The sequence below is a fragment of the Myotis brandtii genome, unplaced genomic scaffold (genome assembly GCF_000412655.1).
Source record: "Myotis brandtii unplaced genomic scaffold, ASM41265v1 scaffold156, whole genome shotgun sequence".
NCBI lineage: Eukaryota > Metazoa > Chordata > Mammalia > Chiroptera > Vespertilionidae > Myotis > Myotis brandtii.
In genome coordinates, this window is record NW_005355666.1 from 756,161 (window position 1) to 772,514 (window position 16,354).

A 16,354-nucleotide genomic window follows, 5' to 3' on the forward strand; every position below is an offset into this window, starting at 1 on the left:
GACCGTAGCACAATGTCTTTTATGAATCAGAAAGCCAGGTTCGGATAGTTGACTGCCCTTACGAAAAAAGGTGTGCATTCATAATGCAAAAGTGCATTATTATACGCTGCGTGTGTACCTTTTCTCTTGAACTGCAAGCAATTTGAGGTCAGGGTATGTGTCTTAAACTTGTTTTGTAACTTACATGGAACTTAGTATATGCCTGTTAGATGGTCAATAAGTATTTCTTGGTTTGATAAATTTGAAACTCTTTGATGATTCTTTAAAAACAGCTTTATTGAGATATAATTCATATACATACTATATAATTCACCCACTTAAAGTGTACAATTCAGTGTGGTTTTTTTTAAGGATATTCACATAGTTGTACAGCCAGTGCCACAGTTCAATTTTAGAACATTTTCATCACTCCCGAAAGAAACCCCATACCCTTAGCAGTCAATCCCCACTACCCCTCTTCCCAGGACTAGGCAACCACTAATCTACTTTCTGCTTATTCGGGACATTGCATGTGAATGGAATCATACAACATGTGGTCTTTTGCGCCTGGCTTCTTTCACTTAACATAGTGTTTTCAAGGATCATCCATGTTGTTGCAGGCATTAGTACTTCATTCATTTTTATAGCCCAGTAATACTCAGTTGAACGGATAAACCACATTTTGTTTATTCACCGGCTGATGGACATTTGGGTTAGCTGAGCGACTTTGGACATGTTATGTAAACTCTTTGGGCCTCAGTTTCTTCATCTATAAAATGGTACATTCACCTGTATCATAGAGTTAAATGAGTTACTATATGCAGAGCACCTAAAGCAGTGCTAGCACCCAGTCAGCGCTGTACACAAGTTTATAGCAGAAGTCCTTGGCCTTCACACAAATCGTGTGGCTTCTCATTTATACCACTGATCATATAACACATTGGTGCCTTTACATTTGTTTTGGGCATAAAGTCTAAAATATTTTTAGAACTCATTTAGGACATTTATAAGACAACTGGATATTTGACATTCAAGAAAGATTGTTCATTTGTGTAGGTGTGATATTGGTATTGTGTGTTTTTTTTTAAAGGAGTCCTAGCTTTGAAAGGACTATTTCAAAATATTATGCATGACATAAAATGACACGTGGGATTTACTTTAAATTATACGGAGGGAGGGTAGTGAGAAAGATTTGGCATGTGTTGAACACTGGTGAAGCTAATAATGGATTCTTTATTCTGCGATCACTATTTCTTCACAAATAAGGTCTTTCATTAGTTTTTAGGGAGGTTTTAGGGTCTTTTTTAAGTTTAAAAAATGTATTTATTGATTTTAGAGAGGAAGGGTGAGGGAGAGAGAGAGAGAAAATCACTGATGAGAGAGAATCATTGATTGGCTGCCTCCTGCACCCCCCTCAGCTGGGATCGAGTCCCCAACCCAGGCATGTGCCCTGACCGGGAATCAAACCGTGACCTCCTAGTTCATAGGTCGGCATTCAACCACTGAGCCATGCTGGCGGGGCAGTTTTTAGGGAGGTTTTAACCATGAATCAGTACAACTAGGTAAGCGACAGGGAGTTCTAGGCAACTGTTAGCCCTTCTGTATAGCAGAGGAATGAGCAGTGCTAAAGTGAGTCAGAGGCGTTGGAGAGGGTGAGGAGGAACCTGCTTCAACTTGCTTCTCAAGGTCAAAAGAATCTTGTTTTGCAGCGCTTGTTATCTGTACTGCTCTTACTGGACTTATTACCAACTACCCGGCCTTGACAGCTGTACTTCTGTTGATCTCTCTAACTGGGGTGTAAAGTTCGAGAGGTCTGCAATTACTCTCACCCACGTGTGCATCACTCCTCTTAGGGACAGAGATTTTGTACCAAAATCCAGCTGAAGATCACGTGCAAAACAGTTCAGTCAATATTTGAAAAAAAGAAACCAAGAGTTCATGTCTACAGCCTGCCTCACAGCTTCCTGCTTCCTTTGTCCTGTGTAGTCATGATTTTGACCGCGGGCCAGGTCCCCTTTCCCCTCCCTCTTCCTGTGCTGGCTCACAGCCTTATCTTCACTCTTTCTCTTGACCCTTTTGAGTTTTCACCCAGTGAGACCACTATTGCATAGTGAACAAAATTTACTCCACCCTCTCACTTCATCATTTCTGCCACTTGTTTGGCATAACTTTTTAAAAATATATATATTTTTGTTGATTTCAGAGAGGAAGGGAGAGAGGTAGAAACATCAGTGATGAGAGAGGATCATTGATCAACTGCCTCCTGCACGCCCCACACTGGGGATCAAGCCCGAAACCTGGGCATGAGTCATAGATTGATGCTTAACCACTGAGCCATGCTGGTCAGGCTGTTTGGCATAGCTTGAAGTCTGGCTTCCTGGCGAGACTATGTCCAATAAAAGACACCTCCAGGTCCCTCTGCCACTCAGAATGCTACTTCCCTCAACACATGCATATGTATGCACACTCCTACCCCCACACTCATGGAGGAAGGGGGGACTGGCATGTCCCCTGCTCCCCACTGCCTCTTTCAAACCATGCTTTTCATTTCTCAACAGCCTCTTCCCTTAAGGAAAACAGCAGTGGAGGGTGGTTTCAGAGTCTCAAAATGTGTAAACATAGCAAGCAGCATCCATGCAGTCAACTTCTCTGCCACCCTTCATTCCCTTCATAAGTCACACCTACTGATACCCGCAGCACACTAGGTGCACTGGCTTGTACATACTTTCTTGGATGCTGTTGTGTCCCATCTATGTTTAGAGGTCACTTATTTGTCCTCAAACCATTGGTATAAGTTATACCACCTGTCGTGATTACATAATTGATTAAAATACTAGGGGCCCAGTGCACGAATTCGTGCACCCTGAAAGAGAACTGTGGGCTGCGGTGGGCACAGGGGCGGGTCTCGGCCCATCCTCCATGCCCCCCCCTGGCCCCTCCCGCCGCAGCCTCTGGTCCCCTGTCTGCCTGCAGCCCTGCTCCCACCACCGCAGCTCCCACTGCTGACAGCGCCAGCCCCATTCGCACCCGCTGATGACTCGGAGTGATTGGGGCTGGGCCAGCAGCGGGTGCGAGTGGGGCCAGCGCATTGGGGCCACCAGCAGCGGGTGCAAGCAGGGCTGGCGTGGTCAGTGGGTGCGAGCAGGGCTGGCGTGGTCAGTGGGTGCGAGTGGCAGCTGCTGCCCCGATTACCCTTCAGGAGCAGGGGGAGATGGAGAAGCCCTCGGGGGCGATCGGAGCCAGCAGCCGCTGCTTGCACCCACTGATGGCGACGAGCAATCGGGACTGGCAGCGGCTGTGAACGCCGGGTGGGACTGCAGCATGGGAGCAAAGAATTTTCAGTAACCACCAGAGGCTCGCCCTGATGACAGCAACTGGTGCTCCGCCTTGCTCTGGCACCCCTGCTCACCTGCTCCACCATCCTGCCACACCCAATGCTTGTCATGGTCCGCGTGCGCCCCCTGGTGGTCAGCGCATGTCATAGCAACCGGTTGTTCAGCTGTTCAGTTATTCTGCTGTTTGGTCTATTTGCATATTAGCCTTTTATTATATAGGATTGTGTAAACTTACCCTAGCTGGTTTGGCTCAGTGGTTAGAGTGTTGGTCCATGGACTGAAGGGTCACAGGTTTGATTCTGGTGAAGGACGTGTACCTCGGTTGCAGGTTCGATCCCCACCCCTGGTCAGGGCACGTGCGGGAGGCAACCAGTTTATGTGTCTCTCTCACATTGATGTTTCTCTCTTTCTGTCTCCCCTTCCCTTCCACTTTCTCTAAAAAAAGAATCAATGGAAAAACTATCCTCAGGTGAGGATTAGCAACAACAAAAAAGACATGGAAATTGGAATATTCATAGATGTATGCGGTATTTTTTAATCTAAGATAGATGAGCTAGAACCCTAACCCATCCATATTCAAAGAAGAGGTTTTAGCCTTATATGAAAAGATGGGTAGAGGAATAAATGGTGTATTTACATGTGCATTTTAAGTCATGTTTATGATAGTAGTCATATTTTATGGTTTCCCACTTTAGCCAACGTTTTTGTCAATCATCCAATTCCTGTTCCCAGTTGAGTCAGTGAAGAAGACTAATCCTATGTTACCAAAATAATAAAAAAATTGCTCATTGAAGACAATAGAAAAGACAAGAGAGAAGAGAATAAAAATGACCTGTTTTTATAACCCATTGCTTTATACATTTGAATTCATACTAAATTTACAGATTGATATAAAACTGGGAATGATGTAAGTAATCTTTGTCTCTACGAAATCCATAGTCTTTGTGTATTTCCCCATCTCTAGCACTCATGTCCATCATACATGGCCTTCCTGGGTGAATTCAGTACCTGGCGATAGGAGCCTCTATTCTGCCCTCTGTATCAGTATTGTTGGAATCCTTCCTATGTCTGATCTGCAATACAAGAATCTCTAGAGTCAAATGATTTTTCCAGCCAGGTGTATACAACCTTTATTCTTCAATGGGATCTCAAATCAGTTACCTTTTCTGCCATGGCAAAACGGGCTGGGCCACCTAGCAGGAACCCTGAAGGTCTGTCTCTCTTCTCCCTGTAGACTGAAGCAAATGTTAACAGTTTTCTATTTCATTCCCCATGGGCATGAAAAATCTTAATTAATTTTGTGAGTGTCAAAATACCCGAATAGACACTCTTTCTGGCTTAAAATAAGACTGTGAGAGGACAAACAAGGCAGAGAGCACCAGTGGTAAAAATGCCTGGAAATTCTTCCATTTCTTTTTTTAAAAAATATATATTTTATTGATTTTTTACAGAGATGAAGGGAGAGGAAGAGAGATAGAGAGTTAGAAACATCGATGAGAAAGAAACATCGATCCAGCTGCCTCCTGCACACCCCCTACTGGGGATGTGCCCACAACCAAGGTACATGTCCTTGACCGGAATCAAACCTGGGACTCTTCAGTCCACAGGCCGACGCTCTATCCACTGAGCCAAACCAGTCAGGGCAATTCTTCCATTTCTTCTAGCAAAAAAGTACTGAGTATCCACCCCAAAGGTTCCAGGAGCAACACCCAGAAGGGCTCAGAGTGCCCCGGCCTCTCCAGTTCTTTCCTTCTCCTCCTCCTCCTCTTCCTCCTCCTCTTCCTCTTCCTCTTCCTCTTCCTCTTCCTCTTCCTCTTCCTCTTCCTCTTCCTCTTCCTCTTCCTCCTCGGGGAAGGGAGAGGGAGAGAGAGATTGAGACATCAATGATGAGAGAGAATCATGGATCGGCTGCCTCCTGCATGCCCCCTACTGGGGATCAAGCTTGCAACCAGGGCATGTGCCCTTGGCCAGAATCGAACCTGGGACCCTTCAGTCCACACACTGATGCTCTATCCACTGGCTAGGGCCAGCTTTTCTTCCCAGTACCCACAAGTGTGTGTCAGTTTCCTTGGCCTCTTAGTGAAGTCTTAACCACTCCGTTCCTCTTTTTAGAGTAGTTGGTATTTTTCACTAGGTTTTTACCTTCTCATATGCTCTGAGATTTCTCAGTTAATCTTCTAACTTGGCATCTCTATCTCTAATATTGTTTCCCTTCCTTTTGTTTTAGGAAGCTTGATGTAGAGGGAGTTGGGCTTCTGGGTTTTAATGACAGCTCTACCATTGATTTTCTCAGCTGGAAAGATCCTGGTTTAGGCCGGTCAGATGTCCAGCCCAGATCCAGATGTTTGTGTGTGTGTGTGTGTGTGTGTGTGTGTGTGTGTGTGAGGTGCGCCGTGCTTGCCTATGCATGCACACATGTTTTATAGCCTTAGGAAGCCTTAATGAACTAACAATGATTACATGCTTAAATCTTTTGAGACAGACTAGAGAAAACTTTTATGTGGAAGAGTAGGGACAATATTTTTATTTTTGACTAGCCAGTTGTATAAATGTATAAAAGTGGGGTGCATCACGCACAACATTAATTGAATGTGCGGAACACTGAAGCATGTCTCCTTGTCGCTTATTTAGCACATTAATATCTACCTTTACACATCTGCAAATTATAGACTCGAGGTAGTGAATGCTAGAATTAGTATTGTAAAGCAGTTTCTGGGAGGTTCCTTCCATTGTGACCCTTTCCTCCTTTCTTTGTGAGAAACCAGGAAAGAGAATGGAAAATCCTGTGGGAAGATAATTTTAAAGGTACAAACTTAAATACTTGGTACAAAAGTCACCTCTCGCAGCGATGTTAGCCTGCCTGTGTTGTTCCTATAGCCACTAGGCTTAGCATAATGGCGTACAAATGGCATCCTGAAAGTGTGTCATTATTTTGGTTCGGAAATAATGTCTTGCGCTCTCACGTGGGGCTCTTCAGTTTGCGAATAACAGAGACCCACTCACACTAGTTCAAGAAACAGATTTATATAAAGAACCTAGTAGATCCCATGAAAATCCAAGGACAGGAAGCACTTCACAGGCGGAGCTATAGACATTGGAACTGGGAAACAGAAAACAAGGCTGTTTTCTGTGTGTCTTTGTAACTGGGGTGGCCAAATCTTAGCCCCTCTGCCTTTCTCTCTTGTCTGTAGACTGGCAGACTTGTTTAGGGCAATGATGGCCTTCTAGATGATGATAACTCTCAGAGTTTCTTTTTGTCTTCTGCGCTGCCCGAGTCTTGATCTGAAATTCTCAAAAGATGAAGTTCATTGCCTCAACCTATCTTTCTGCCCACAACCACAGGTTGTAGGATTTTGCTCAGCCTGTAGATTGGTTGCCCTTTCGTTAGATGCTCTGCCCCCCCACATCTCCAATCAGCTGTGGTTTGGAGTGTGAGAAAGGGTCTGGTACTTACAAATACCTGGTGGTTCTCGCTTGGGATGCATTTTGGGTGAAAGGATGATGGTAGACATACCTTATTGGAATTGCTTTGTAACTTACAAGGGTTTCTTAAAAAGCAGCATCTCTATGACTTTGCAATGCTTTGTGGCCATGTGCATTACCTTGTTCTGGCAGTGGCTTCTTAAACTTGAGCTTCATGGTTTTCTATATCCTATTAAACCTGTTAGGGACTTTGGCACCTTCATGTGTTTATTTCAGCACCCACTCAAATTCATCCTTGCCCTGCCTCTTCTAAGACATTTATAAACAAATGATTATGTGTATTCACAACAGAGGCCAATATTTGATAGCAGAGTTCTATGGTGAATTTTGAATAGGCAAATCTTCTAATAAAAAATTAATAAAATAGCCCTAGCCGGTTTGGCTCAGTGGATAAAGTGTCAGCCCATGGACTGAAGGGACCCGGGTTTACTTCTGGTCAAGGGCACGTACCTCGGTTGCAGGCTCATCCCAGGCCCTGCGAATGTGTGCTGGAGGCAACCAATCAGTGTGTCTCTCTCACATAGATGTTTCTCTCTCTCTCTGTCTCTCCCCCTCCATTCCACTCTCTCTAAAAATTAATGGAAAAATATCCTCGGTGAGGATTAACGAAAATTAATAAAATAACCTCCATAATGTATTAAATTTTCCTGTGTGCTTTTCTTAAATTCTGGGCTAGGTTGGATCTGTTCAGCTAGTTGCTCAGTGAACCTTCACCCTGCTCTTTATGACTTGGCCTTTTAAATAAATAATCAGTCTTGCGTGTTTACAGGTTGAGTGTTCTAGCCTGGGGGGTGTATGTATGTGCCACACCAACAGTTTTGTTAGTTACTTTATGATCATTATCTTATTGTTCTTGAAAACTGATCCTTAAAACAATGAATAGCATTTATGTTTAGTGGAAGTGATAATAATTTCCTTTTAAAGATTGTTTGGAGCCTGGCCGGTGTTGTTCAGTGGTTAAGCGTTGACCTATGAACCAAGAGGTCACGGGTTTGATTCCTCAGTCAGGGCACATGCCTGGGTTTCAGGCTCAGTCCCCAATAGGGGGTGTGCAGGAGGCAGCCGATCAATGATTCTCCCTCATTGATGTTTCTAGTTCGCTCTCCCTCTCCCTTGCTCTCTGAAATCAATTTAAAAAAATTTTTAAAAAAGATTGGTGGTAATTACTTGCTCAGATGTATTGCAGATAAAAGTAATTTGGTAAGTTATCATATTTAAAATGTTGGTTTCTAATTAAAATTAGAAAAGTCTTATTTGAAAGCTTGTTATAAGTAGAACTTGCATTCTACCCCAGAATGAAAGACATGAAATTATAAGCCAGTAGTTGAATTTTGGTTATGTGGGTGATGTTTAAAGTTTTTACATTTTTATGTTAGTTCACTTAAATAGAAGTGAAATAGAAGTTTGAGTACATGTGTGTTGTATACACCCCAAAACCCCATGATCATTCATGTCCTGGGAGAGACAGTGACTGAATTAACATGGCCCAGCCTTGGCTTTCCCGGCAAGTGGTCTTCAAATCTAACTTCTCTTCAGAATTACTTGCTAAGCTTTTTAAAATATAGATTCCCAGGCCTCAACACAGACCTACTGCATCAGTATCTCTAGGGGCTCATTTTATAATCTGCATTAAAAAAAAACTTGGTAGTGAATTCCACATACAATGAGGTTTGGGAACCACGCAAGGTCTCTAGTTCCCAGTCTGACCAAAAAGAACATTTCTTGCCCTGGCCGGGTGGCTCAGCTGGTTGGAGCATCATCCCATGCACCAAAAGGTTGTGGGTTTGATTTCAATTAGGGCACATACCTAGGTTGTGGGTTCAATCCCTGGTCCGGTGCATACAGGAGGCAACTGATCTATGTTACTCTCTTCCCTCCCTCCCTCCTTCCCTCCCTCCCCTCTCTCTAAAAATCAGTTTTTAAAAAAGCATATCCTCTGGTAAGGATTTTTTAAAAAAATATATCCCATTGATTTTCCACAGAGAGGAAGGGAGAGAGACAGAGAGTTAGAAACATCGATGAGAGAGAAACATCGATCAGCCGCCTCCTGCACATCTCCCACTGGGGATGTGCCCGCAACCCAGGCACATGCCCCTGACCGGAACCGAACCCGGGACCTCCCAGTCCCCAGGCCGATGCTAGCCAAACCGGTCTCGGCTCCGGTAAGGATTTTAAGAAAAAGAATATTTCTCCTTGAGAACTTTCTCATGGGCAAGAAGATTGTTCCATTTAGCAAATGCTTGCTAGCTGTGTATCGTGTCCAAGGCATGATGATGTGCTATGGGAATTTCTAAAGATGTATATGAATGTAGATTTTACCATTACTATCCCCCAAATACTTGACTGGCTGGTGTATGTGAGTCTCATTGTGGTGGTTTGAGTTTTTCAAGCATCATTATGTGATTTTTAATTACAGCACTGATACACCATAATTTGTCATGATGCTTTACAAATTCTTATTCACATGTGGTTTTAGGAAACACACTGGGTCTTTGGGTCCCAAGTTGATGGCTTCTATCTGGGTTCTGCCATCTCTTCTGCATGTTGCATTTGTGTAATACCTTTTCTTAATAATACCATTATACGCTCATGCCATTGGGCAAGCAAATGCCGTGAGGCGATATCGCAGTTAGTGGGCACTTTTTCTTTTATGGTGAATGGAAGAATGATGTCAAAACACCTTTAAAGGTGTTATATACTTGGAGGAGTTGTTTTGAGCAGATGTATTGGCTTTGTGTATGGATAGCAGAGCATCATTTTGAGATTTTTAGGATTTGTTGGTTTAAATAAAGTAGCCTTGGAGGTTCTTGGTTGGCTTTGTGCTATTGTGTCACTAGGTGGAGATGTAGCATTGTTTGGTGCTATAGCCAAAGCAGAAAGAGTGCATCTTGATTTCTTTTTACAAAAGTACTTTACAGATATTTAATGAGGTTTATTATACCCTAGGAAAAAAAACCCTGCAAATTTAATATAATTCTGTATTTTAATTTTTTAGGGTTTCAATTAAGTCCTACTTTAATGTTTGTTTTCACAGTGATCAACTCTTTTTTTCCTCTCCTCTTACTAACATTTCCTCATTATTTCATTTTGTCAGTTATTCTAATGTCTCTGTCTGTGGTTCTTTTAATGGTTTAATTCTAAAAGTTGAATAAAGTAATCAGAATTTTTATTCCGAGGTCAAATAATATATACAATTTTAATTTGCTAGCAATATGAGGTCAATGAACCAAAACTTACAGTTGGAACACACCTGAATCTTATCTTTGTATTATTTTAGGTTGATATGTCAAGTTTTAACATATTTAAACTCTATAGGGCTTTACAATTTTTTTTATTGATTTCATAGAGGAAGGGCGAGGGAGAGAGAGACAGAAACATCAGTGATGGGAGAGAATCGTTGATTGGCTGCCTCCTGCACGGTCCCCACTGGGGATCAAGCCCGTAATCCAGGCATGTGCCCTGACCAGGAATCGAACCATGACCACCTGGTTCATAGGTCAAAGCTCAATCACTGAGCCACACCAGATGGGCAAGCCACAAAGGCTATTTTTAAAAAAGGAAGTAGTTAATTAATTAAAAATTCATCAAGTTAGAAATTGTCCTTGTTTGCTTATCTATTATATCTGTCTATCTATCTATCTATCTATCTATCTATCTATCTATCTATCTATCAATCATCTACTTGTGCCTGTGTTATTAGTGCAGCAGCTAAACTTTTTTTCTTTCTTTGCAGATGCGTATGAAACCGCCAAGATGTTATGTGAACAGTATTACATGGTAGCTCCTGAGTTGGAAATTGAAGAATTCAATGGTAAAAGAATAATTTTAACCTTAAGTACAAAGAAGTTGACCCAAATCTGATTACTCCTAAGCTATATTTAAGCGAGATCCTAAAGTTTTGCTGATTTAAAAAATCTTTTCTATATTTTTTAAAACCTTTTCTATATCTGTGGTCAACTAGGTATATTGTTGTCAGGAGTTTTTGTACAGGAATGTCTAATCTATTAAAACTCAAAGTTCGTGGCACAGAAATAATCCAGTAGAAAATGCACAAAGGTATAAATAGGCAATTCTCAAAATAGTAAATGCAAACAAGCAATAAACCTGTGGGAAAGTGTTTAACTTTATTAAACAAAGAAGTACAAACAAAACCAAAGAGAAATGCCATTTTTGTCTTTCAAAATGGCAATGATTGAAACATTTTATTGCCTCGAATTATTGCTCAGAAAAATACTTTCTTACCAACACTTATACATTTCTGGTATAAGTTTAAATTGGTCCAGCCTTTCTCAAAAAATGCCACCAATATTCTTTCTCTTTGACCCAGTAAATTAGTAATAGTCTTATTCTTTGGCCCAGTGAATTAAACTTCAGAAAGGGTATTATAAGAAAATATAGAAAATGTAGATATGCACAGTTGTATGTACAAGAATGGTGAGCACAGTGGTTTCCTTATAGAGAAAAATGAGAAGATCCACGTTTTCTACAACACAAGACATTAACATTGTGGTTCACTCATAAGATAGAATACTATGCAGCCCTTTAAAATAATGCTTTAAAAGAATCTTTTAAACACACGCTATAAAAGTTTGTAATCAGTTATTCTAATGTCTGTCTGTGGTTCTTTTAATGGTTTAATTCTAAAAGTTGAATAAAGTAATCAGAAAAAGTTCACTGGAAAATATTTTGAAGGATTTCTAGCACCTAGGGAGAAACAACTCCGTGTGGAGAGTAGGGTTATAGCTGACTTTTCTATTAATCGTATGAGTCTATATTTCCATGTTAATTTTTTTTTAAATTTGTAAGTTACCAAAAAAAGACATACTCATTGTAAAAATACAAACAATGCAGAAATATAGAGTAAAAGTGAGTCTCCACTGCTCTCTCAGTCCCATACAGAGCTTCATTTTTTACATAAATGGGGTTGGAAATACTCATGTTCTATGATGTTTTTTTCACTTTGCTTTGAAGATCTTTGCGTGTATTGTCATTTAGAGATTATCCATAGTGTAGATTGCCATAATTTATTTAATGATTTCCCAATGAAGGGGTGTGTGTGTGTGTGTGTGTGTGTGTGTACGTGTCTGTGTTTGGAGGGTTGGGAAAATTTGTGAACGTGTGGAAGTATTTCTGTACATTAGATTCCTAGAAGTGGAATGACTGAGTCTTAGGGTATAAGCATTTACAATTAAAGATAAGCCCAGCCGGCATGGCTTAGTGGTTGAGCGTCGACTTACGAGCCAGGAGGTCACGGTTTGATTCCTAGTGAGGGCACATGCCCGGGTTGAGGGCTTGATCCCCCGTGTGGGACGTGCAGGAGGCAACTGATCAATGATTCTCTCTCATCATTGATGTTTTTACCTCCCAGTCTCTCTCCCTTCCTCTCTGAAATCAATAAAAATATATTTTTAAAAAGATAAACCAAATTCCCTCTTAAAATATATCAGAACTGCATTTCACTTATCACATGATCTCACTCATATGTGGGATATAATGAACATAATTTGGTGAACAAAAATAGATCCAGAGACAAATGGCAGGGGAGGTAGGTAGGTTAGGGATCAACCAAAGGAGGACTATGCATGCATATTAGCATAACCAATGGACACAGACACTGGGGCGGTGGGGGCTTGCCCGGGGTGGGAATGGCTGGGGAGCGGGGGGTCAATCGGGGGAAAAAGGAGACATATGTAAAACTTTAGATAATAAATTAAATATATAGAGAGAGAGAGAGAGAGAGAGAGAGAGAGAGAGAGAGAGAGATTAAAATGTGAAAGACTTCAGGCTGCTGTTGTAAGACATTGGCCCTTCCATTTTACTAGAAAGTATGGAATCAAAGCTGCTTTCAAAGTCCGTTGGGTCCTCTGAGTTGTGCCAATGTTTTGAATCAATATACTATGAGAACCTAATGGACTTGCCTGGAGTATTCCTGAGTAGAAGCATCAGAATATTCTCTCTCTCTTCCTCCTGGCTATTCGGGGCCTGACCTCACTGTCCAGCTTTCTGTTTGTCAAACATGGAACTTACATTCACAGGTAGTAACCAGATGCTCTTCGGCATGAATAGCAGCCTCACTCACTGTAGGCCAGAGCAGCAAGCCTGTTCTTGCTGATTCCCAGGTGCAGCTGTGTCAGCCGCTCCTTCCCAGTGAGGTGGTCACACTGGGCAGCACACCCCGCCAGGAGCAGAGCTGTATGACTACTTTTGTCATTGTCTCATGCATGACTTTTTAAGCCCTTTTTCATCACTACTAAGATAAATGAATGCTGGTGGTTAGAGGCAGCCTCTAGTTTCCTCGTGCTTTCAGGTAATGTATTTATGATTTATATTTATGATTTCTTAAATGTCAAAGCTCTTTGCGAGCGCAGTTAAAGACTCTGCTTTGTCTCTAGTAAGTTCTGTGTTAGAGATGCAGGTTGGAGGTTGGCCCTGAACACCGTAAGTAGACACTATCACTGCAGAATGAGAGAGAGTGCGTGTGTCTCCCACAACATGATGGCTGACTGTTTTCAGGGAGCGGTCAGATCAGATCCAGATACTTAATGGATTTATTTTCAGAGCCTGTGTGAACCAGCATAGCATTGCCTTTCAGGATGCTCCCATTGCCCAACGGGTACCTTTAACAATAGGGACATGCTTGCTGCCCTCGCTCTGCATTTCAGACGAGTAAGGCTGCCATTTAACCCAAAAAAACAGTCCATTGCTACCTGAGAATGTAAGTTTGGCTAGTTTGACACACCACCTTTTTTTCCCCTGAACTCTTTTCTTTTCCAATGTAAACCCCTGAGAAAGTGGTAAATAGGATTATGTAGGACACATACTGTGTGAACACCACAGTATTTACCAGTCCTCACTAGAATTCGGAATATTGGGGGCCAGTTATAGTAAACTTCCTTTATTATCCTTTCTGTAACACATTTAACAGCTTTATTTACCTCAGATCTTTCTGACTGGCCACTTGTGGCAACCCATGTGGGTTCCTCCAATGACAAGTAGCTATTTCATCACACTTGTCCTCATTTCTCTTGAGAAATCAGTTGCCAAAACATTAAGCAAATAAACATTTCTAATTGACCTTTTCTGAATCCATATGGTAAGGCAGCAGGGCTTAGGGGGAAGATGGGAACTCCGTAGCTTAACCAGGCAGTAGAAATGTGTATTTGAACACTTAGATGTGGGCCTTAGACAAGTCACTTCCTGCCTGACACCCAACTTCTTCATCCATACGCTCACCCTGTGGGGGCAATCCTATATAATAAAAGGCTAATACGCAAGTCAACCAAACAGTGGAACTACCGGTCACTATGACGTGCATTGACCACCAGGGGGAAGATGCTCAACGCAGGAGCTGCCCCCTGGTGGTCAGTGCGCTCCCATAGAGGGAGCTCCCCTCAGCTAGAAGCCAGGATCACGGCTGGTGAGCGCAGTGGCGGTGGCAGGAGCCTCTCCCGCCTCCACGGCAGCGCCAAGGCTGTCGGACTTACAGGGAGCGAGCCTAAGCTGTCAGTCAGACATCCCCCAAGGGCTCCTGGACTGTGAGAGGGTGCAGGCTGGGCTGAGGGACCCCCCCCACCCTCCCGAGTGCATGAATCTCGTGCACCAGGCCTCTGGTGAAAGGATAATGTTACTGGGATCTCAAATACAGCACCAGGCACATACTGGGTATTTTTATTTTTTATAAAATATATTTTTATTGATTTCAGAGAGGAAAGGGGGGGGGAGAGAAAAACATCAATGATGAGAGAGAATCATTGATCGGCTGCCTCCTGTACGCCCCACGCTGGGGATCGAGCCCACAACCCGTGTCCTTCTGGTTCATAGGTTGACACTCAACCACTGAACCATACCTGCCAGGTATACTGGATATTTTTAAAAGGGTGGCTACTAGAATTCAGGATTGACTTGGGAAAGGTAAGACTTATATGGTTATGACTTGAATTTTTCATTTCTAGATTAGTCTTTCCTCTCAGGAGGTTGATAGCTTTAGATTTGGTGGGAAACAAAAATTTCAACTCATGCTATCTATTTTGTTATAAGAGGTTTCATAGAAAGGTTATGTATCTACCCTGGGATAGTTGACCTCTAGTTTCTCAATATTGGGTACTTCTGTGGATATTTTCAGGCAAATGGTTCTATGCAGCAGTCAAAAAGCCATTACTGATAACTCCATTAATACTGTAGAAATTAATTTTTAGTTAAGAGAATAGGCAGCATTTATTGACTGCTTACAATGTGGCGGGCTCTATGTAAATTAGTTTATCACCATGATCTCATTTCATCCTTATATTAACCCAGTGAGATAAGTTCTGCGCCATTTCAGAAATGGGATGCTGAGGCCCAGATGGGTTAAGTACCTATTAATATATCTATTAAATGCCTAAGTCAGAACTTGGCCCCAATGTGCCTTTGAAGTACACTATATATTGTCTCTAATAGCCTTATGCATTGATTTTTGGGAATTGGTTAACCATCTCTAAGTGCCCAGCTACCATTTCTCTCTTTTTCCTTCTTGAATCTCTTATTACAACTGTTTTTTTTTTCCTCTTAGAAATCTGTTTTTATTTTAAATTTTATTTTTAATTACAGTTTACATTCAATACTATTTTGTATTAATTTTGGGCATACAGCATAGTGGTTAGACAATCAGATATTCCCTCTGATATTTCCAGTACCCCAACTGGCACCATACTACACAGTTATTACAATATTATGTAATTGTTTATGAGGTAACTGCTTTTCTTTTGCTGCTTTTAAGATTCTTTGTCTTTAATGTTTGGCATTTTAATTATGATGTGTCTTGGTGTGGGCCTCTTTGAATTCATCTTGTTTGGGACTCTCTGTGCTTCCTGGACTTGTATGTCTTTTTCCATCACCAGGTAGGGGAAATTTTCTGTCATTATTTTTTCCAATAGGTTTTCAATATCTTGCTCTCTCTCTTCTTCTTCTGGCACCCCCATGATGCAAATGTTGGTATGCTTGAAGTTGTCTCTGAGGCTCCTTACACTATCCTCATTTTTTTAATTCTTTTTCTTTTTGGTGTTCTGATTGTATGTTTTCTGCTTCCTTATCTTCCAAATCTCTGATTTGAATATCTGCTTCATCGACTTCACTGTTGATTCCCTGTAATGTATTCTTCATTTCTGTTTATTTTTTATGTTTTCTAGTTTCCTATCTCTTTATTGAAGTTCTAATTTCACCTACTCTTCCCCTAAGTTAATTGAGCATCCTTCTAACCAGTGTTTTTAACTATACATCTAGTAGATTGTTTGTCTTCTTTTTCTGGAGTTTTGTTTGTTTTTTCTTCATCTTGGAATGTTTCTTTGCCTCCGCATTTTGGCAGCATCCCTGTGTTTGTTTCTGTGTATTAGGTAGAGCTGCTTTGTCTCCTGGAATTGGCAGAGTGGCCTTGTATAGTAGGTGTCCTGTAGGGTCCAGTGGTTCAGCCTCCCCAGTCACCCAAGCAGGGCACTCCAGGTGTACCCCATGTGGAGGCTGTGTGCACCATCCTGTTGTAGTTGAGCCTTGATTGCTGTTGGCTCTTCAATGGGAAGGATTTA

General features: G+C 41.8%; 1 protein-coding gene across 3 annotated transcripts in view; it reads left to right on the forward strand.

Annotated features, from left to right (window-relative positions):
- The window catches only part of PDK3 (pyruvate dehydrogenase kinase, isozyme 3), a 66,931-nt gene that overhangs the window by 36,244 nt on the left and 14,333 nt on the right, over positions 1-16,354 (forward strand). For all 3 annotated transcript variants that reach the window (XM_005861761.2, XM_005861762.2, XM_014536064.1), the window contains exon 6: positions 10,531-10,608. In XM_005861761.2, the coding sequence (XP_005861823.1) occupies positions 10,531-10,608 (78 nt within the window). The remainder of the gene's footprint in view (positions 1-10,530; positions 10,609-16,354) is intronic.